Source organism: Pteronotus mesoamericanus, unplaced genomic scaffold (genome assembly GCF_021234165.1).
Source record: "Pteronotus mesoamericanus isolate MK-2021 breed Mesoamerican mustached bat unplaced genomic scaffold, CSHL_Meso_final contig_27, whole genome shotgun sequence".
In the NCBI taxonomy this organism is placed as follows: Eukaryota; Metazoa; Chordata; class Mammalia; order Chiroptera; family Mormoopidae; genus Pteronotus; species Pteronotus mesoamericanus.
In genome coordinates, this window is record NW_026555115.1 from 5514934 (window position 1) to 5537177 (window position 22244).

Here is a 22244-nt window from a genome sequence, read left to right on the forward strand (position 1 = left end):
CAGAAATCATATGATCGTAACAATAGATGTGGAAAACGCATTTGATAAGGTACAGCACCCATTTATGATAAAAACACTCAGCAAAGTGGGAATAAAGGGGGCATACCTCAACATAATAAAGGCCATATAGGAAACACCTACAGCCAACATCATACTCAATGGGTAAAAATAAAGTCTTTCCCACTAAGACTGGGAACAAGACTAGGATGTCCAATTTCACCATATCTATTTCACATAGTATTAGAAGTCCTAGCCACAGCTATCAGACTAGAAAAAGAAATAAAAGGCATCTAAATTGGAAAGGAGGAAGTAAATCTATCATTGTTTGCAGATCACATGATAGTGTACAAAGAAAATCCGATACCCTCCACCAAAAAAACTACTTGACCTAATAAGTGAATTTGACAAAACACCAGGATACAAAGTCAATATTCAGAAATTGAAGGCATTTTTGTACACAAACAATGAAATATCAGAATCAGAAATCAGGGAAAAAATCCCATTTGTTACAGCAACAAGAAAAATAAAGTACCTAGGAATAAACCTAACTAAGGAGATAAAAAACCTGTACACAGAAAACTACACAAGACTGAAGAAATTAAGGAAGACACAAATAAATGGAAGCATATACCTTGTTTGTGGATTGGAAGAATTAACATCATCAAAACGTCCATACTACCAAAAGCAATTTATAAAGTCAATGCAATCCTTATTAAAATACCAATCACATATTTCACAGATATAGAACAAACATTTTGAAAATTTATATGGAACCATGAATGACCCCAAATAGCTGCAGCAATTTTGAGAAAGAAGAACTAAGTAGGAGGGATCACAATATCTGACATCAAACTGTATTACAAGGCCACTGTAATCAAAAGAGCCTGGTACTGGCATATGTACAGACACATAGATCAATGGAATGGAATAGAGAGCTCAGAAATAAACCCTTGTCTCTATGGTCAATTAATATTTGACAAAAGGGGCAGAAGCATAAAATGGAATAAAAATAGCCTCTGCAACAAATGGTGTTGGGAGAGCTGGATGGCTACATGCAAAAAAAAATGAAATTCGACTACCAGCTTCCACCATACACAAAAATAAATTCAAGATGGATAAAAGACTTATATAAAATTTGTAAAAGTCCTAGAGGAAAACATAGGCAAGAAATTCTTAAATATTCCATGCAGCAATATTTTCACTGACATGCTAAAGTAAACATCAGCAAAATGAAAAGGAAATCAACCATAAGGGAAAATATATATGCTGATGATACCTCGGACAAGGGTTTTATCTCCAAAATACATAAAGAACTCACACAAAACAACTCCAGAAAGACAAACAATCCTATTAAAAAATGGGCAAAGAACATGAACAGACACTTCTCCAAGGAGGACATGCAGAGCCCAGAGACATATGAAAGGATCCTCAGCATCATTAGCCATTAGAGAAATGCAAATTAAAACCACAATGAGACGCCACTTCACACTGGTCAGAATGGCCATAACTAACAAATCAACAAACAACAAGTGCTGGCAAGGTTGTGAAGAAAAGGGAACCCTAGTACACTGTTGGTGGGAAAACAGACTGGTGTGGCCACTGTGGAAAATAATGTGGGATTTCCTCAAAAAGCTAAAAATGGAACTGCCTTTTGACCCAGTGATTCCACTTCTGGGATTATACTCCAAGAATCCTGAAACACCAATTCAAAAGAACCTATGCACCCCAATGTTCATAGCAGCACAATTTACAATAGCGAAGTGCTAGAAGCAACCTAAGTGCCCATCAGTAAATGAGGGGATCAAAAAACAATTGTACATTTACACTTTAAAAAATAAAAAAATTTAAAAAATGGTACATTTACACAATGGAATTCTATGCAGGAGAAAGAAAGAGCTACTACCCTTTGTCACAGCGTGCATGGAACTGGAGAGCATTATGCTAAGCAAAATAAGCCAGGGGGTGAAAGACAAATATCATATGATCTCACCTGTAAGTGTAACCTAATCAACAAAACAAATGAGCAAACAAAATAAAACCAGCAACACTGAAATAAAAAACTGAAAATTACCAGAGGGTGAGCAAGAGGAGGAAACGGGGAAAAGAAGGGGAAGGGTCAAGTCAAAGAACATGTATAAAGGACCCAAGGACAAAACCAAAGTGGGGAAGGCTTGAGGGTGGGAGGTGGGGGTGGCTGAGATTTACAATATTGTAAATCTCAGCACTCATAATAAATGAAATGAATTGAGCAAAAAAAAAACAAAAAAAAACCCAAGAGAAAGGAAGTTAGTTACTAGAAGGCTGCCAGATAGGAGGCGGGAGGAGGAAAATGGGTGAAGAGGTGAGGGACTGAAGCAGCAAATATGTAGTTACAAAATAGTCATGAGGATGTAAAGTACAGTATAGGAATGGAGTAGCCAAAGAACCTATACACATGACCCATGGACATGAACAATGGTTGGGGGATTGCCTAAGGAAGAAGGGGGTGCCGGGTGAAGGGGGGCAAAAGGGGAAAAATCAGGAGAACTGTAATAGCATAATCAATAAAATATAATTTCAAAAGGAAAAATTATACAAAAAATTAAAATATAAACAATACAATGTAAACACATATATATAAACTGATATATATTTACACTGTGATATACATGTGTGTGTACGTGTGGCTGTGTGTGTGCAAGCCAGTTTAAATTTGTGACTCATCTTTTAGCCTGCCTACTCATAAACAATCTAGGCACATCATGATTTGTTTGTCTTGGTTTTCCAGACCAATTCAATGTGATTTCTCAGTCAATTCATTCATCTTCTCCTTAAACTGGCCCCAAGTTCTTCCTCTCCCTTCTTTCCTGTGATCATGTCTACTCCCCATCAGCTCTTACTCTGCCTCTACAAGAAAACAAATCAATGCAGGTTTCATTGACCCTTCTTATTATAGTTCAGTCCAAATTGGTTACTGCCAAGCAGAATTGGGCACATTTTTAAAGAAAAATATCAACTTCTATAAGAAGTCCCGATTTGTTTACAGTTGTAACTATTTTTTTTAATTAAACATTCTATACACCCCTCTCCCTCTCTCTCTCACACACACACACACACACACAGAAAGCAGATAAATTAAAATAAGTGGCCTACTTACAGCCAAACTATATAAACTATATATTTCTGTTCTTCACTCCTAGAGGATCTATGAGTGAGCTTTGGGGATTTATAAACCTGTTTTTCAAACTGCAGCCAACACATTAATATTGAAGTGATACAATTTTAAAGGCATAGTGATGTGAATTTTTAATGGTCCCGAGTAGAATAATGCATGATGGAATGAATGGAATGGAAAGACTAATATGAGTGAAACACAAGAGTAAGGGTGCTGTTTTGAGAAATTTTATATTTATGTGACCTTGTGTACCAAACGGCAAGGAAAGTATATTTCTAAGGGAAAGGGGAGAAACAAGTTTGGAAACACACACACAAATATAAAAAACTCGATTTCCCTAATTGCCCAGGGTCCAAAGAGAGCGAGAACATAAAACTAGAGACTCCCTAAGGGTCTCCGGTGCTCTTTGTTGCTTGGGTCTCCTCATTCTACCAAGACTCCCAGCAGCTTAGATGCCCTGTCAGCCCTGGCACAACGTGAACCCCGCATAGGCTCAGGCCTCCACGCCCCCAGGGGGCGCTGCATAGAATCCGGTCTGCAAGGGTAGCACGGCACACGCGCCCGGAAGCATTGCCTCCCGGGACACATTTTTCGGGACACAATTTTCGGGTCACAGGCCACGAGCGTTTCCTGTGATGTATTACCTGTTCGCCAAGCTGCTCACGTGTTACCGGAGAGGAAGTAACGTAATCCAGGAGACGAGAAGCTCGGCTGTGGCGCTGCCGTGAAGGCGTTCCAGCAACATGTATCATCTACCGATGAAACTCCTGCGCAAGAAGATCGAGAAGCGGAACCTCAAATTGCGGCAGCGAAACCTAAAGCTACAGGGTGAGATGCGCTAAGCTTCGCGGCGCCTCTGTGGCTGTGGGAGCCCCCGCATAGCCGTGGAGCTCCTCGAGTGTCACCGCAGCCCCGGTATGGCGCGGGCAGCGTCCCTGAGAGCACGTGTGTTTGTTGAGAGTGAAAGGCAGCCTGGGGCAGCCTCGAGTCGTGTCCCGAGCTGGTGCCGACTCGGCCGTGGCCTCACATCTGTCGTGACTTTCTCACCAGCCTTTTCCACCTCTACTTCCCATTCCAACTCCCTCACCACCTTCAGGTCCCACCTCGTCTCCGCTTCTCACCCATATCCGATTAGACACGTGGGACTTTATCTCAATGCAGGTTACATTCACATTATCTATAATATTTAATGTATAATGTTTTCAAAAGAAACTCATTGTCACCCTTTTCATACAGGTCACCTGATACCGTTGCCTTCCCCTGTCCATGTCCACTTGCTGTCTACTCCTGTTGCACTCAGGCATTTACAATTCTAAAAGTGTCCTGTGTCCCCGTCGAACGCAAAGCCTCTGTCCAGTCCTATCTTCCCATCACTTCCTACTTGAGTTTATACATTTCTTAAGGGCTTCTACATATTTGTATCTTTCACAAAGACATATAAAAAGGATTTTACCTGAATATCACCTTGCTTACCTAAATTACTGACAGTGGGCCAGTGGTAATTGAAGTTGTACAGAGTAAGAGTTTTGAGTTGTGTATAATAAGATGTAAACCCGCAAAGGCAGTTTTTTGAGGACTAATGCTTTACCCAATTGGTTTTCAAGAGAGATTAGTTTATTGGAAGAACCCTGGGGGAGAGAGGTTTGTGGGTTTTAGAAATAGTATTTTTGAGATTCCTTTGTACTTCCAGTTACTAACTACTTTTTGGTAGTTAAAGGGATGGTTAAAATAAAAGATGGTGTTATCTTTTTCTGTATATGAACGTGGAAACTTTTATAAAGACATTCTTGGGTAGTTTATGTAAGTACTGGGACAAATGTGTGATTTCATCAGCAATTTTCAGTTTACTAACATCTAGGAAAGTTGAGGGTGAATATTTTGAAGTTGTATCTATATGAGAGACAATAGTGTGAATAAGATGTAAGTTGTTTCTAATATATGTTAGTCATATATTTATCAAATACCTAATACTAAAATGTATCTTTTGTAACTACTATTGCCTAGCCCTAGCTCTTTAAATGTTTAACCTCATGAAGTTTTCTTGTCCCGGACTTTTAACTTCTTAAGGACAGAGATGGTGGTGCTCTGAGGTGAGATGCAGCTTTCACTTTTACAGTATTCTTTCATAAAGGAAATTTACTTGTCCTGTAGTACAACATCATAAAGTTGCAAGTGGTTGTAATGATGAACGGCAGGTCCTCGAATAATACCGTTTTGTTCAGTGTCGTTAGTTGTAACGTTAATAAGATGCCATAGGAACTCATTTATAAATATCAATTAGCCAATGTAAAATTGGTTGTAGTTCCAAGAAGCTATCAATGACATTAAGTGAGGACTTAGTGTTTATGAAAGGGAAGTAAAAGTTAAATCATTTCAGTTCTGGAAGTCATGGAATTTCTCATTTGGGATTACGGTGTTTCTAAGTAAACTACTTCTTTATTACAATGTGTTGTTATCTGTTTTTAAACAGGAGCCTGGACTGCGAGCCTGTCAGAAACTCAAAATGGAGATGTCTCTGAAGAAACAGTAGGAAGTGGAAAAATTAAAAAATCCTTAAAACAATCTATGAAGGCAGGTTTATCAGAAGCCCAAAATGGAGATAGATCTGAAGAAACAGTAGGAAGTAGAAAAGTTAAAAAATCCTTAAAACAATCTATGAAATTAGGCTTATCAGAAGCCCAAAATGGAGACAAATCTGAAGAAACAGTGGGAAGTGGAAAAGTTAAAAAATCCCTAAAGCGGTCTATGAGTAAGGGCTTGTCAGAAGCCCAAAACGGAGGTAGATCTAAAGAAAAAGTGGAAAATGTAGAAGTTAAAATATCCCCCAAGAAATCTACCGTATTAACCAATGGAGAAGCAGCAATGCAGTCTCCCAAATCAGAATCTAAGAAGAAGAAGAAGAAAAAGAGAAAAATGGCGGATGATCATGGGCCTAGTAAGTACTTCATTTTTTAATTTAAGCTGTTTAAACTGTTTTTCGGTATCGTTCTTCCTTTATCTATTATTGTGCCCACATTACATGCAAGAAGCCCCTATGCTCACTAATATATTAGAAACTAGCCTGGAAGCTAAAGAAAACATGGCGGGGAGGAGGGGGGTTAACTTTTAACTTTTCTGAAAATACTGAACAATGTGTCATGCCTTTACATTCCTTAACAACCTTAAATAAAACCTCACACTTTAGAATCTCCTTAGTCATCTAGAAATTTGCTCTTCTGTTAGCAGGGTTTTCTGTGGTAAACAGAACATACTGTGGCATAGTAGTTTAAGTTTACCTGTTTACAAACAGAACTGTGGAATTGTTGGTACTCCAGAAATCCCGGCTGGCAGTAGAATCTATGTTCTCAGGCCTTTGCATTAATGGTTCTTTTCACTTAACTGTTTTTTGCCCCATTCCTTTAGTCTACCGTAAGTTTCTTCCTTTTGAAAGGAGAGTCAGTGATAATTTGGTCATGCAAAGTGTACAAAATAGCAGTTAGGAAATGTTTGGATAAATGGAATATTAATTTCCAAGTGAGTATAATGACCAGGATGGTATTGAGGCCGAAGTGAAGTTTTCTTTTGGAAGATGATTGGATTTGAATAAGCTTAGGTGAAAGGAAAGGCATTTTAATTGAGATATGAGCCAGCAGATATTTCAAGGGAGGACAGAACAGATGTCAGCAAACTATTCAGCCTTCTCCCTATTTTTGTAAAAAACTTTACTGGAACACTGCACTACCCATTTGTTTACTTGGTCTTTATGGTGGCAGAGACCATATGGCCTGCAAAACCTAAAATGTTTATTATCTGACCCTTTAAACAAAAGTTTTGCCAACACCTGGGTTAGAATTTTCTGTGTATGTTTTAGCTGAAATAAAGCTTTCATTTAGAAAGGAGCTTTGAACTTTTCCAAACATGCACAGCTGTCTTCATGCTCTTTACAGACTAATACACTTATAGGTTATAAATTACATAGCCAAAAAGTGAAACAAGATAGAGAAAAGCATGAAGATAAGACCTTCCAGTTTTTATTTAAAAGTGACTGTCATTGTGTTCTAAAGTTATTAGTGCCTTTAGGATTCTTTTTCTACATATGTCTAAGATGCTGATTTATTTCTACTCTCAAGCAATGAATTGCAGGTCTGGAGTTTTAAGGACTATTTTAAGGAAAATAGAAGTGATGAGTCATGAAGACCAGCTGCTGATATCCATGGCTTTTGAACGTGTGGGTCCTGCAGAGTTTACCATTTCCCAGAAGGATGGTAGTAAAGTCTAAGGAAGAAGCCATTTGGGGGCTACAGAGTCCTGAGTTCTGGTCTGGTCTATAACCAGTATCACTAACTACTGTAAACTGATAAAAGCCCAGGATGATAGTTAACCCACTTTACTCAGAGAAACATTGAAGAATGTGATGACAGTTGTGAATATAAAAGTAAAAAGCCAGAAGGCCTTACCTTTTCTTCCCTGACCACTTACATTCAAGGCACAGGGAAGTTTCTGTCACCCAGCGACGTACATTGTTACCCCTGCTTTGTAGTCTTATCTTTAGTGACATGAAGGACCTTAGGTATTTCTGTTCATCTTTAAAACAAAATTAGCTTTTATAGAAAACTTAATGGCATGGGAGGAAAATTAGTACTTGTTAACAAGTTTAAAAAAAAAAATTAATGATATGCTTTTTTTCTCTCAATGAAGTATACAGAACTTGGTGAAATTAGAATAGTTAAATTGCTTAGTTAGACTTTTTTTTTAAAAAAATGGTTACTTAAGAAAGTTTTGTTGGCAAATTTGGATGTCCTATTGGGTTTTTTAATATAACTAAGTCTTTATGAAAAAAAATTCTTAGCAAGTTAAAACTGAAAATGTGTTTACTTTTGAAAATATGCCTCTTTTCATCACACATCTTTTATTTTGTGATCTCATTTGGTATTTTTATTTCAAGAAAAAAAAATGAGGTGTTTGTTTTTTAAAACCAAAGATTCCAAAAAAGCAAAAACCGAAGACAAAGGGGAATCTGAAGAAGGTGCTCAGGCTCCAGAAGAAACAGAAACCAGAGTTGAGAAGCCAGACAATGGAGAAGAGGACAGTGAAATACCCAGCCTGCCCCTGGGACTGACAGGTAGTTTCTAGAAGATTTTCCAGATAGACCTTAAAAATGTCATGCCTCTTCGCATTAAAAGATTTAAAGTTCCAATTGTGACTTTTACCTGGAAAAAGTAGGGATCGACTTGAAATGTTGTACATCTCAAGTGATTCTATCTTCCATATTATGTATCTTAGTTTTTGTTTCTCCGTTTTTCTCTTACAACATTTTTAAAATACACACGAACAGCTTCTGGGGTCCTTTGTTCCTTTGGTTTATCATTGTCTAAAGCTGCATGTTGTAGTAGGCAAATTATTGGCCAGAAGGCTGGATATCAGAGGTTTTATACTGGCTTAGTTACTGAGAAGGAAGGGGGAGGAAGGAATTAACATTACTGAAGAACTTGTGCCAGGTTAACCTCCTTTGGCCTTTGTTTCTATATCTGTGAACTCAAGAATTTAAAGTAGAATTAGTTGCGCCTAACCAAAAATGTCTGGGAGTTACCTGAGTTGTTTGGTTTGGGCTTTTTGTTAAAATACTGAAACCCAACCCCAGAGCTGCATAATTATAATTGCAAAGGTTATGGCAGTAGTTCTCAACCAGGGCAGTTTTGTCTCCCAGGTGGGATTGATGCTTCCCGTGCTGAAGAACTGCACACCTGATATGGAGGTTCAGCCCAGTAGTCTGCCTCTGTCAGACTCAGTTGTCTTTTGGGAGTGAGATTAACCACTCTTTTGATTGACTTCACACTTGGTTTTTGTTATCATGATTGTTTTCACTTTTTATTTCAGATTGCTTAAACATTTTCTCTCTCTGAGCTCTTGTCCCCACCCCGACCCTTGGTATTTTCATGTCATACAAGCCCCTTGATTATACCTCCTCTCCCTCCTTCATTGTTTTGTTACAGTATGGGCTCTGGACTTTAAATTACACAACCATCAGCAGAGGAGACATTTTTAAAGTATAGGGTCCTTTTTTTAATGTTACGTAGAAATGGTTGGGATTTAGTATTAGTGGAGAAAGCTTTTGTAAGCTTGATTCCAACCCAGTAACGCTTTCAATCTGCAAAACTAAGTTAGGCAAATCTAGCTATATCACCTATTAAAAATGATATATGTGTGCTGATAATAAACTACCTTCTGTTTAGGAGCTTTTGAGGATACTTCATTTGCTTCCCTATCTAACCTTGTCAATGAGAACACACTGAAGGCAATAAAAGAAATGGGCTTTACAAACATGACTGAAATTCAACATAAAAGTATCAAACCACTTCTGGAAGGCAGGTATGATTAATACTTACTGATGTTTGACCATTGGTATTTCTATTTTTAGTGCTAGTAGTTTGGAAAGAAAGGACCAGTATGTTCTGTTGATTTTGCACTATATGTTGATTTACATATCCAACTAGCATGAAAGTCTTTAATTACTGATGTTTGAAAAAGTGTTCACTTCTGTGTCCTATTACGATTCTTATTTCTAAGTTAGGTATTTTACCCAGGCGATTGATTTCAGTGATAGATAAGGTAGTAACCTTTTCTTAATCCTGTTCTGATGAATGAGTAGACTGAGTCTCTCCACTCCTCTCCCTTTTTCATATTCAGGGATCTTCTCGCAGCTGCAAAAACAGGCAGTGGCAAAACCCTGGCCTTTCTCATCCCTGCAGTGGAACTCATTGTTAAGTTAAAGTTTATGCCCAGGAATGGTAAGCCTTTGATCCCATTGTTTCTGCCATTGTCTCACTAGAAGTTTATTGTAGCTGTTAGGAACTCATCATAATTACAGTTTGACTTTTACCATATATCATTTTTTGCTTTTTAGGAACAGGAGTTCTTATTCTCTCACCTACTAGGGAACTGGCCATGCAGACTTTTGGTGTTCTTAAAGAGCTAATGACACACCATGTCCACACATACGGATTAATAATGGGTGGCAGTAACAGATCCGCTGAAGCACAGAAACTCGCTAATGGGATCAACATCATTGTGGCTACACCAGGCCGTCTTCTGGACCATATGCAGGTAAGAGAATGATGGTGTGTAGTGCCTGTCTCATTCTCGTTTGTGAAACAACCTTGACAGCTAACAGTGTTTCTTTGTCCTTTGTCTTGTTAGAATACTCCAGGATTTATGTATAAAAATTTACAGTGTCTGGTTATTGATGAAGCTGATCGTATCTTGGATGTTGGGTTTGAAGAGGAATTAAAGCAAATTATTAAACTTCTGCCAAGTAAGTGGGTAGCATCTGCATGTGGTTTGCAACATAGTTGTTAGAAGCAGGCAAGGGTTGTTCCTATATGAAAACTATTAATACCAGAATTTTAATAGAGTAGATGAAGTAACTGTGCCAATTAACTTTGGAGGTAGTTTACAATATAAACATCAAACTTACTAGTAACTTAATACAGTGGTTTTGCCATTTTAGAGGTTTAATGCAAGTTAAATGGTATTACCTCTCGTTCCTGTCCACCCCCAACTCCCCCCGCCCCGCCCCTCCCGCCACCCAATCTTCCTTTTTCTTCATCTAAGATCTCCTAGGGAGCCATAGACTTGTTGTCTTCTGTGTGATATTTGAGTTGTACATACCTTGATTATAGTACATGTAACATCATAAATTGCTTATATCTGTAATAAGGCCATTATTGCATTCCTTGTACAATATCCTTTTGAATGCTTTACCGACGTAAATGATGTAATCTGTTCATATTTTCAATATAAAATTTGATAAACTTTGATGTTACACCTGTGAAACCATCATCACATCTATATAGTGAACATGTCCATAGCCCTCAGGCATTTCATAACCATTCATGCACCTTTGTAATCCCTCTCCACCTCAGTAGGAGCGACCTTCATCTATGTCGAACAGCCGTTCACACACACAGCTCTCTCCCAGGCAACTGTTGACCTGCTTTCGTCACTAGCTAAGTTTGGTTTTTCTAGAGATTTATGAGTTGCAATGAAAATTCATCTACAGCTCTTTTTTATGGACGAATATTTTATTTTCTCTTGGGTACCTATTGAGAAATACAGTGGCTAGTGTATATTTATCTGCTACCATTTTATATTCCCATCAGCAGTGTACAGGAGTTCCAGTTCTACCTGTTAAGTCTTAAAACTAGGTAGCATTAACTCCTTTGTTCTTTTTCAAAATTGTTCTGGCTATTCTTATCCTTTGCATTTCTATATAAATTTTAGAATTAGTTTGTCAGTATGTACTCCCTAAAAAAAGTCTGATTGATTAGGGGTACATTGAATGTAGATTATTGGTAGAAAACAATATTGAGTCAGTTCATTCCATGAATAAGGTATATCTATTTATTAGCTCCTTGACTTCTCTCAACAGTGTTTTTAGTTTTCAGAGTACAGGTTTTTTCACATCTTTCATTAGCTTTATCCCTAAGTATTTCATTAAAATTTCAATTTCAAATTGTTTATTGTATGTTCATAATAGTTGATTTTTTTGTATCCATCCTATGTCTGGCAAGGTAATTATTTCTATGTTCAACTGGATTGTTCAGCGTGACCCCTCAGATGAGGCCAGCCATTGGATTTTCTGCAAAGGCAATCATGTCATCTACAAATTTAAAAAGTCAATTAAATTGACTAAATATTTTTCTTGCCTAAGTGCACTGGCAAGAACCTCCAGTATAGTACTGAAGACATCTTTGTCTTATGCCTGATCATTAGAGGGGAATCTTATTTCTGATATTAGAAGGGAAAGCATTCATTCTCTCTCCATAAAGTATGATGTTAGCCGTAGGGTGTTTTTGTCAATGCCCCTTTTCAAATTGAGGATCATCCCTTCTGTTTCTAGTTTGCTGAGATTTTCCCATTCAGAAATAGATGTTAAATTTTGCCAAAAGCTTTTTATGTGTCTGTTGAAATGATCAGATTTTTTTCTTCTTTAGTTAATATGGTATATTATACTAGTTAATTTTTAAGTGTTAAAACAACCAACCCTGTATTCTTGGAGTAAACCCTACTTGGTCATGCATTATCCTTTTTGTATGTTGCTGGATTCACTCTACTAAAGTTCTGTTTAGAAATTTTGCACCTGTGCTCATGAGTCATTGTTGGGTTTTGGTATCAGGGTAATGGCGGGCTTCAGAGAATACGTGGGGAGCTAAATTCCCTTTAGTGTCCTGGAGAGTTAGTGAAGAACTGGTAGTATTTCTTCCTTACATGTTAGAGCTCACCACTAGAGACCATTGGGGATGGGGTTTTCTTTGCATAAAGATTTTAAGTGCAATTTCTTTAATAGATAGGAGGCTGTTCAGGTTTTCTGTTTCTTCTTGAGTAACCTTTAACAGTTTATCTTTCAAGGAAACTGCATTTCATCTAAGTTGTCAAATTAATGAACATAAAGTTGCTCATGATAATTCACTTAATATCTGTAGTGCTATCACATCTCCCATTTTTGATAGTTTTACTTAGGAGCATTTGTAGTTATAGAGCAGTTCTAAGGATTCCCTGAAAGATTTAGGTTATTTTTATGTGTATCTCTTTCAGCACGCAGACAGACGATGCTCTTTTCTGCCACACAAACTCGAAAAGTTGAAGACTTGGCAAGGATTTCTCTGAAAAAGGAGCCTTTGTATGTTGGTGTTGATGATGATAAAGCTAATGCAACAGTGGATGGTCTTGAGCAGGTACTTATTATGAGTATCTTAAATTTTAAGGATTTTTTATTCTTTGTTGTTTCCTTGTAATTGTTTGGAGTATGTTCCAGAAAGCAGGTGGGTTATTGAACTTCTAATTCAAATATCGTGAACTTGGGTATTGGGTCTCCAGCTCTCCTGGTTAAAGTATCTTGAACTCTGAATAATTTAATCATCTGTCTTTACTCTCTCTTGGTACCGCCTGCCATGTAGGAAGCATTATTGGCTACTACCATTTATTGATGGAGTAAAAAAAAAAAAAAAAAAAAATTTGTTGTTTTAATAATCTCTTGCTCTGAGATGAGAGGTAAGTTAGAAGATGGAGATTGGTTTCAGGCATGCAGCTGTGGAAAATTGGAAATGAGGTGATAAAGATCCAAACTAAATTGATTAAGAATAGAACTTTAGATAGAGTCTTTGATGAATAAAATATTTTCTGTAACAGTTTAGTTTAAAAACTTTCCATTGGTTTTTGGTTTTTAAAAATATGTTCATCCACCTTTGTTATCTTGTTTAGGCTTATGCACCCAGGCTGTGGTTGAGATCTTGCTATTAAAGGCCTTTCAAAAAGTGAATCATTGCTATATCTTGAGAGTTCCAGTTAGTAGAGGTGTTAATATATTATGGTTGCAAGAACTGTTAATAACCAGTAATCTCAGAAATATGAAAAGAATTTAGTGTCCAGTGATTACAGTGTGTAAAAGGAACCAAGAAAGTTTAAAATAGTCTTATTTTAGGAATGCTTTGTTGGGATGATGGCATAATTTTACTTACAGGAAAAGCATAAGTGTGCGTGCAATGTTTATCAGTGCATTCATCAAGTTATTGGCTCATGCAGCTGAAAATGTCCATTTGGTTATTTTGTATCTGTCCATTCCAACTACATCTAGGGATATGTTGTTTGTCCTTCTGAAAAGAGATTCCTCCTGCTCTTTACGTTCCTTAAAAAGAACCGGAAGAAGAAACTAATGGTCTTCTTTTCATCTTGTATGTCTGTGAAATACCACTACGAATTGCTAAACTACATCGATTTGCCTGTATTGGCCATCCATGTAAGTATTTAAAGTGGTTATGAAGTTTATTAAAAACAGGTTGTGCTTATCAAGTTACATAGATTGTGGTGTTTGAGGTATTACTCTTTTCTAAAAAAAAGGTCAGTCAACATTGGGTGATTGATCCTGTGTGGAGGGAGCTTTGCTGGGTGTTGAGGGCTGAGAACCACAAAGGAATAAGAGACATCACCTACTTAGGAAAGTAGGATGCAGGCCAGGGAGTGAAGTTGAAATAAAGTAGGTTCGCAGCTCCACAGTTTGGAGGTTCCGCACCTAGACCTCCCAAAAACAGCCTCCAGTTTCCAGTGCTAATGGATGTTTTGATTTGATTCTAGGGAAGGCAGAAGCAAAATAAACGTACGACCACATTCTTCCAGTTTTGCAATGCAGATACGGGGATATTGTTGTGCACAGATGTGGCAGCTAGAGGGCTGGATATTCCTGAAGTCGACTGGATTGTTCAGTATGACCCTCCAGATGACCCCAAGGTAACTGGCACCCTTGGGGTTTCTCAGAATGGCTACATTAAGGAGCACTCTTACTCTCCAGGCTCCCTAAGAAATACTCCATTTCACGTTCAAAGGTTTATTCCTTAGTTAGGCAAGACATGTTTTACTGTACAGTAACTCTATAATATTTCTCTGGTGCTGATAGTATTTAGGGCTTTTGCAGGACCCAAAGGGTGTAATGTAAAATGATTTGAGAGGCGGCAGTGGAACTTAAATTAGGAGTGTTATGTGCTTGGAATGATTTGTTAAGAGCAGTAGGTGTCAAAAGGAAATAAAATTTGCTTACAGAGATAGATAAGACTATAATATGTGTAGTAAAATAAGTTTATTATTTTCAACAAACAATACATTATATAAATTGTAACCCAGCATTTAAACATGTTTCAGAAAGCCAGTTTGAGGATGAGACATACTGGACATTTTATTAGGTCATAGAGTTCATGTGACTAACATGTCCAGCTTTCCTTTGGACTCAGTCATCACTCTGTTACCTCTTTGACTGTGGAGCATGGAGGAGGAATGATGGGCTCAACTTTGGCAACAGCCCTGGGGGAGGGGACCCTCAGAAAGAGGTATAGACATGCTTGTGGCCAGTGCCACACAAGTCCTGGACATGCAACCTGTCGCAGTTGGTGTGAACACAGCTTTCTCTCTCCACCAAAGGAATACATTCATCGTGTGGGAAGAACAGCCAGAGGCCTAAATGGAAGGGGACATGCCTTGCTCATTTTGCGCCCTGAAGAACTTGGTTTCCTTCGTTACTTAAAACAGTCCAAGGTAAAGATCTTTGCTTGGATAACCTTATGTTAGGGACGAATTCCTCTTGGTTTAGGAATTGTTGGCCAGTGCAGGCGGCTTGAAGCACCATTTCTAGCAGTGTCCAAGGAGTCATGGTTTATTGCAGTGTTATTAGAACTGTTGTTACAGAGGTAAACAAATGAGATTTCCTGTGGGTCTGGCCCAAGAAAGGTGAACAGAGAGAACAACTCATGTGGCTCAATACTTGTGCTGCGTTGGTCAACAGGGCATCTTGTGTCCTCGTCTCTCCTTCCCTGTTCCCTACATCCTGCTTGAAACCACCTCCACACTTCAAAGCTCCCTCACATCTGACCGTCTCTGCCTCCTGCTCCCCTTCCGACAGTCTTCTCTGCATTTTTTACTCCTAGTGCCTTTCTCTCTTACCTCACCTGAAGCAGTGGGGAATCTACCGCTCCTTGGTCTTTCTCTCTTCCTTTCCCTCATTCATCAACTGTGCTTTTCCTTTAGGCTCGCCCTTACAGTTAGCTCTTTACCATCTCAAGTCTTTTCACTAAGAAAAATAACTTCAACACTAAACCCCTTCTCCCACCACCACTTCCAGCATGGCTCTGCTTGTTACTTTTATTCAGTCTACCATTTTGAAAAAAGGTTCCTGTTCTCCCCGTTTGTTTTCCGTTCACCCTGTTGTCCACCCACCCTAATCTGACTTTGGCTTCATTCTATCCCACCAAATCTGAATCCATTAGAATTATAAGTGGCCTCTTTGTTGCTAGATGTTGTGAATGCTTATCAGGCCTTCTCTTTCCTGTCATCTACCTTCTGTTGGCTTCCCTGGCAGTCTTGCCAAGTGCATTTTCTTCCATTCAGCAACGAGGAGTAGTTCTCAGAAACTGCCCTACACATTTTGGACTTTTCCTATGAAATGCCCTTTTCTTGGTTCTCTAGATTGCCTCAGTTTCAGGAAGCTGTCTTCTTCTGGGGAGCCATCACTGACTCCTGCCTGCCTTCACATTCCCCCAGCAGGAGTGTTCATTGAGTTGTTGCCTCTCATCTGTCTCCCTGTAAGACTGCAAGCTCTCCTGAGGGCAGGGCCTGTAGCCTGGGTAGCTGTTCCTGCCTGCCCCCCAGCACCTAGTACAGGTGTAGCACTCTTCCAGTTATCTAGTTAGTGATGGCTGGTCAGAAACCCATTCTGTAGGAGTCTGTGGTCATCATGATATCTGGTGTCACTGACTCCAGTTAGAGGGCAGATCTCCTGACACATGGATTTCGAGCTAGTCGGTCTCCCGACTGGCAGCTTTGGGCTGCTTCATCACCAGGGAGATCCGTGTTTAAGAGAAAAGGGCTTCATTGACTAGTCCCTATAAAATTCCTCACCTTCCTTTTAGGAAGGTTCTTTAGTACAAGTTATGTATGGTTTGCAGAAGTAAGATAAGACTTTTCTTCCATTGGCATGGGGAGGGCAGAGGGGAGTAGGTGTCCGTGCCAGAGGAGTCCCGCAGGCTGGGTTGTCCTGTCCCCTTTTCCATGCCTAATGAGCTGCACTGACGCCATCACTGTCTGACTCCATCATTTCTCAACTGCTTGTAGGGCTTGTCAGTTTTTCACATATCTCATCATCTAAACATCTAAATGTTGATCCACCCTAGTTTATTAATCTTCACGCTTTTGTTTTCTAGGTACCATTAAGTGAATTTGAGTTTTCCTGGTCCAAAATTTCTGACATTCAGTCTCAGGTTGGTTGGTTTGTCTGTCTCAGCCTCCTTCCAGCATTGCCTCTGTAGTGTTACATTGGCAATCATCCTCCTCATCTCCCTTTTTATTTATTTTTTTTAATCCTCCCCCAAGGATATGTTTATTGATTTTAGAGGGTGGGGAGGGAGAGAGAAACATCAGTTGGTTGGCTCCTGTAAGCACCCCGACAAGGGCTCAAACCCTCAGCCTTTTGGTGTACAGCACCACGCTCCAACCAATAGCCACGCAGCCAGGGCGAGACTCCTTTTTTATTAATGAGAGGTTTGGGCTGTGCGATCCTTCAGGTTTCTTGCTATGCTGATTATCACATTTCTATCTCTATATTGTTTCAGGCCATAGCATACCGGAACTTTGTAATTAATCTTTCTGTGGCATAATTTTGCAAATATTAAAAAGCTTGGAACAAGAGTATTGGGACAAACACTTTTGTAGGGTGGTTTTCTAATATCTGTGAAATCTGTTATCTTATTAAAACCAATGTTTCTTTCCTTTTCAGCTCGAAAAATTGATTGAAAAGAACTACTTTCTTCATAAGTCAGCCCAGGAAGCATATAAATCATACATTCGAGCATATGATTCCCATTCTCTGAAACAGATCTTTAATGTTAATAACTTAAACTTGCCTCAAGTTGCTCTGTCATTTGGTTTCAAGGTGCCTCCTTTTGTTGATCTGAGTATCCTTTTCTTCGTTGTTAGGAATTCATGCAGGAATTATGGGACAAAAGCTTGACAGGGGTATTTGGGCTTAACACTGGGTCAGTGTGTGCTCTTGCTGGTTACTGGAGGAACAGTGTCCAGCTTGGTCACTGCTTGTCAGGAAGCAGGGATTAGTTTTGGGAGTGAGGATTACTTAACAAAACAGGTTTTGACTTGGGCCTTAAAAAACAAAGGAATTTGACTGGCAGACAGAGCCCGATCGCTGTGTAATCTGGAGAAAAGCAGAGGGGGCAGGGAATTGCAAAGCTCCACTGTGTGAGCTCCTCAGGCTATCACAAGGCTTTGTTTTCGGTGGAAATCAGGCTTTTCATGGGATTGTGAGGAAAACATTCTAAGAACCCATGCAGGGAGACTGTGGTGTGGCGAGACGGTGTATTGTGGAAGGCCGGCCCTGTGTCCCCTCTGTGTCTGTCCTGCCATGGAAAAAGTCCCATTGTGTCTTCAGCAAGGCCAAAATAAGAGCCAGTGTCCAGAGTTTCTGCTTCACATTAAAGCTTAGTCTTTTGGAGCCCACATAGTTTCTGTCAGGCCCTGCAGCTGCCAGATCCACAGGCCACGTGCTCCTGGGTGATCATGAGAGAGTGTGAACAAACTGGACTAATGTAGGTGAGAGATAGCGCGCGTGCGCACGCACAAGCTTCTTTGTTCCCCTGGGATTATGTTAGCATGGGTTTGGGGTGGACCAGGTTGTTTTTCAAAAGAAGCAATTGATTGCCCAAGCTTTTGCAGGCTTTTTGATGGGTCCAGCCTCTAGTTAGATTGACAGGCCTGTATGGTCAAACTCAACAACCTGGTATTGGAGGGGGAAGGGAGGAGTGTCAGTCCCCCTGGCAGAGAAATGCCATAATCCCCTAGAGTGTGAAGCTGTGGTTTCCTGGTGAAGTAAACCAGTTTATGCTCCCCAGTTTATTAAGCTCAATGTCTAAATCCCTTTGCTCTCTTTTCTGTATTAGTATCTAGCTAACTGCCAACAGTAACAGCTTCACTCTGTGAGTTTCTCAGGCAGTTGCAAGGCTTCACCATGTGAGGTCCTCTGAGGCTTCACCGTGTGAGATCTGTGGAGGAGCAGGATTCCCTGAGGCTGAACAGAGAAGGCAGACCTTTCAAAGGGCTTTTATCCTCTCAGAGCCATTTGTATTAGGAAGTCGCAAGATCAGCAGAAGAAAACTTAAGTGATACTCAAGACAAAAATCAGAAAGGAATAGCTGCAGTTGATTCTGTTGGTCTTTATAATCTGTGCTTCATTATCACACTTTTAGCAGAAGAAACTAAAGCAGCTAAAGTGAGGCCTGTTCAATAACGCTATAGTATAACTCCAAAGGAGAAACAAATTTGGGTTGCCCCCCACCCCATCGTAGGCACTGAGTAAATGCCTACATGTTGAATCATGTGAAAAAAAAGAACTCCACTTTTTTAAGCAATCCTGAATTAGCCCTCAACAGAGGTGAAAGTCATTTGTTTTGATGTGGGGAGTATTTTTTGTGTTCTTAGAAACTTGATTTACCTCTTCTTAGAAGTAATTGTCTTGAGGTTTTTGTGTGGAGAAAATTATTATTGACTGTTACACTGGACTTGAAATCATACCTGCTAATTTTAGTCTGCAGTTACATGAACAAATTTTCTGGAAATATGTTGCATAGGCTAAGTTCGTATGTTTTCATGGTTCAGGGAGGGGTTATGGTAAGGGGACAATAGTGTTCATGCTGCTTGGTTCTCCGTGTAGGTGTTAGATTGGAGTTTTATATTTGTGTTGCTTGATTTCCTTAACATGCACCTGTAGACGTGAACAGCAATGACGGCAAGCTTAAAAAAAGAGGAGGTGGTGGTGGATTCGGCTACCAGAAAATGAAGAAAGTCGAGAAGTCCAAAATCTTCAAACACATCAGCAAGAAATCTTCCGACAGCAGGCAGTTCTCTCACTGATGGCACACCTTCCTTTCATCTTCAAGAGCTTGTTCTCAAGTGAAATGTTCGTTCTTGCTCTAACAAAGAAATATTTTACTTTAGGATTTGGACTGATCAAACAAGTATAAATTGACTTGGGTTGCAAGCACTGAGCATTGGTATTTCCAGCAAGTCATTTTTTTATTTGGGGTTATAAAACAGTCTAATTTTTCTTGATTTCGCAAGGACAAAGCAAGGGACCTTTTTGGTCTTTGTTGTGATTATAGTTTTTATCCTTTCATTTGTCATTGTTTTTCATCCTCTTTGTAACTTTTCTTCCTGGTAGCTGAAAGTTTCTGCAGCATGGGTTGCTAACTAACCTGCTGTAAAAAGCAGATGACCTACTATACTGGGCAGGAGGTAACAGTGGTGGGGGACAGTGCAGGAAAATGTTTCGGTTTATTTTTTTGGTTTTTGTTGTTTCTTGGACCTCAGTGGTAGTTCCTGACCCTTCCTGAAAATGCTATTGTGTAAAAAGGCAAAGAGCTTTTGGAAATACCTAAGAAGCACCTTCAGTTAAAGGTGGCATCGACTTTTATATATAACAGATTTAAAATAATGAGCCTTTGCCAATTTTATTGTTTTAAGAGCAAGAAATATGAGTTATGATTTGAATAAAATGCCCTAGCAGTTCTATTTGGAATGGGGGGAGAGCTCAGACTTCTGAACCTTATTTACACCAGTGTAGGTGCAATGGCTATTCCCCATGTGGTAATTTAGCAAAGACCTTTAAAAAACAAATAGGGTCCTCATTCAGATCTGTTTTAGGTGGTTTGGATTTTTGTGAGCCCTTTCAACTCTACAGAGCATTTTGGGGGTTGGGGAGAGAAATTGCCTCTTCCCAATCTATGAAATGCAAATTTACAGTGAAATTGAAAATGAACAGAGGTCAGAAAGAGCAGGGTTTTAGTCAGATGTGGGTTTTTTGTTGTAGGAGCTCTTGATTTATGTTTTATGTTTTAGTTCTAGCTTGTCTCATAACTACAAAATGGTTATTACATTTTGTAGCAATTTAAAACCAAAGTTGATAGCATCATTTTGCTGTTGTACCAGTTAATATTTATAGATTATTGTTAAATATAAGTGCACTGAGAACATCAAACGTAGAGAAAACAGTCTGATAAATAGCATTCCAGAAGAGAAAGAAAGGAATGATATTTTTGCAGCTGGGTTCAATCACTGTCTTTGTAGGTAGACCTGTCCTGAGTTTAGACCTTGGTGGTTAGACTCCTGACATTTTACAGCTGTTTCTTTATCCATAACTTGTTTTTCTTTTCTGTTTCAGAAATAATCATGTTTCAGAAAATACATAAAAGCAAAGGGAAAAATATTTAATCATTGAAAAGAAGTAAAGACTAAAATATTTTGATATATAACCTTCCAGTGTTTTATATATGTACTTTTAAATTTTTTATCAGAAGTGAAGTCCTCTATCCACTATTTGTGACCAGTTTGTTTCATAACATGTTATTTTCCTATGTCATTAATTATATCAGTTTTGTGCTTCATTTACTAATATGCTTTTTTAACCTTGCTTGGTCTGCCTGGATTTGGGTTCTAGATAACCTGATTGTCTCAGCATGTCTAAGAAAAGGTGGAACGATTGTTCCTAATATAATAATAGCTAAGGACATCCAGGCAACCAGACTTGACCAACCTGGCCAGGATTTAAATGTGAGGGAACCAGTACTAGAATCAGAGACAAGGTCAGGGCAGCACCAACTGCAAGGCTTATTTGTACGAGAAGAAGGCCTCCTTGGTTCCTATGCTAAGAGCATACCTGCTGGTGGCACATGGGGAGCTGTTGACTTGACAAATGGGATTAAGTGGCTTTAGCCAGGAAGGTCTGGCAGCATGAGCAGAGAGCCGAGCAGATCACCACATGCAAGAAAAACATTTGGCTCCTCTGGGCTGCAAATGATAAGTCATTACTATATCTAAATTTTATTTTGGTCTTAGCAGGCCAGGTTATCGTAAGTAAAGCTGAATCCGACACCCAAAAAAAGATCTTACTTATTCAACTCTACGTAGCAGAATACCTGGATTCAAATTCCAGCTGTGTCTCCTATTTTTCAGGGCCTGTTAAGTGTGTGAAACAAAGTAATAAAACCTGCTTTGTAAGACAGTGTGAATTGAATGAAGTAAGTGCTTAGGACAGCACCCGGCACAAAGTACCCTACCCATTAGCTGCTTTATTAATATATGCATTCTACATGAAAAGTTTACCACCCTGCAGTATCAGGTATGAGGACTCATCAAAAATCCTGAGCTAGCTTGGGCCTTTGGTGTACCGACTAAGGACTTCTGACAATCTGGATGCCCTGGGATTCTGAAGAAAGTGCTCCAGTACTGCAGCACCTCCCTAAGACAACTGTCAAGTAGATTAATGCAGTTTCAAGGTAACTCCAGCTTGTACTGGGTGTTAGATGGGGGGAACAACAAAGTGCACGTGGATAATCCTAAATTGTCATGAATTAAAGGCCCGTTGGGTGTTAGGAACTGCACAGAATACAAATGCCTGTGGCCAAGTTCCTCTTAAGAGTCTGAGATAGGTGACAGGAACAATTGTAATGTTTTCCAAGTCATGATGCAGATACATACAGAAATATTCTAGCTATTTCTAAGCCTGGAG

General features: G+C 39.2%; 1 protein-coding gene across 2 annotated transcripts; it reads left to right on the top strand.

Annotated features, from left to right (window-relative positions):
• Window positions 1-3757: 3757 nt before the first annotated feature.
• On the top strand, window positions 3758-21802 carry DDX18 (DEAD-box helicase 18). 2 transcript variants are annotated; one of them, XM_054574989.1, is made up of 15 exons: window positions 3758-3982; window positions 5625-6089; window positions 8115-8255; window positions 9367-9502; window positions 9821-9921; window positions 10038-10237; window positions 10331-10445; window positions 12728-12867; window positions 13767-13928; window positions 14264-14416; window positions 15101-15214; window positions 16876-16932; window positions 17448-17625; window positions 19449-19637; window positions 20898-20981. In XM_054574989.1, the coding sequence occupies exons 1-14, from the start codon at window positions 3898-3900 to the stop codon at window positions 19589-19591; spliced, it is 2190 nt and encodes a 729-aa protein (XP_054430964.1). In that variant the 5' UTR covers window positions 3758-3897; the 3' UTR covers window positions 19592-19637; window positions 20898-20981. The 2 variants fall into 2 exon arrangements, with proteins under 2 accessions (XP_054430964.1, XP_054430962.1); XM_054574987.1 differs by having other exon boundaries at window positions 19449-21802.
• Window positions 21803-22244: the final 442 nt, after the last annotated feature.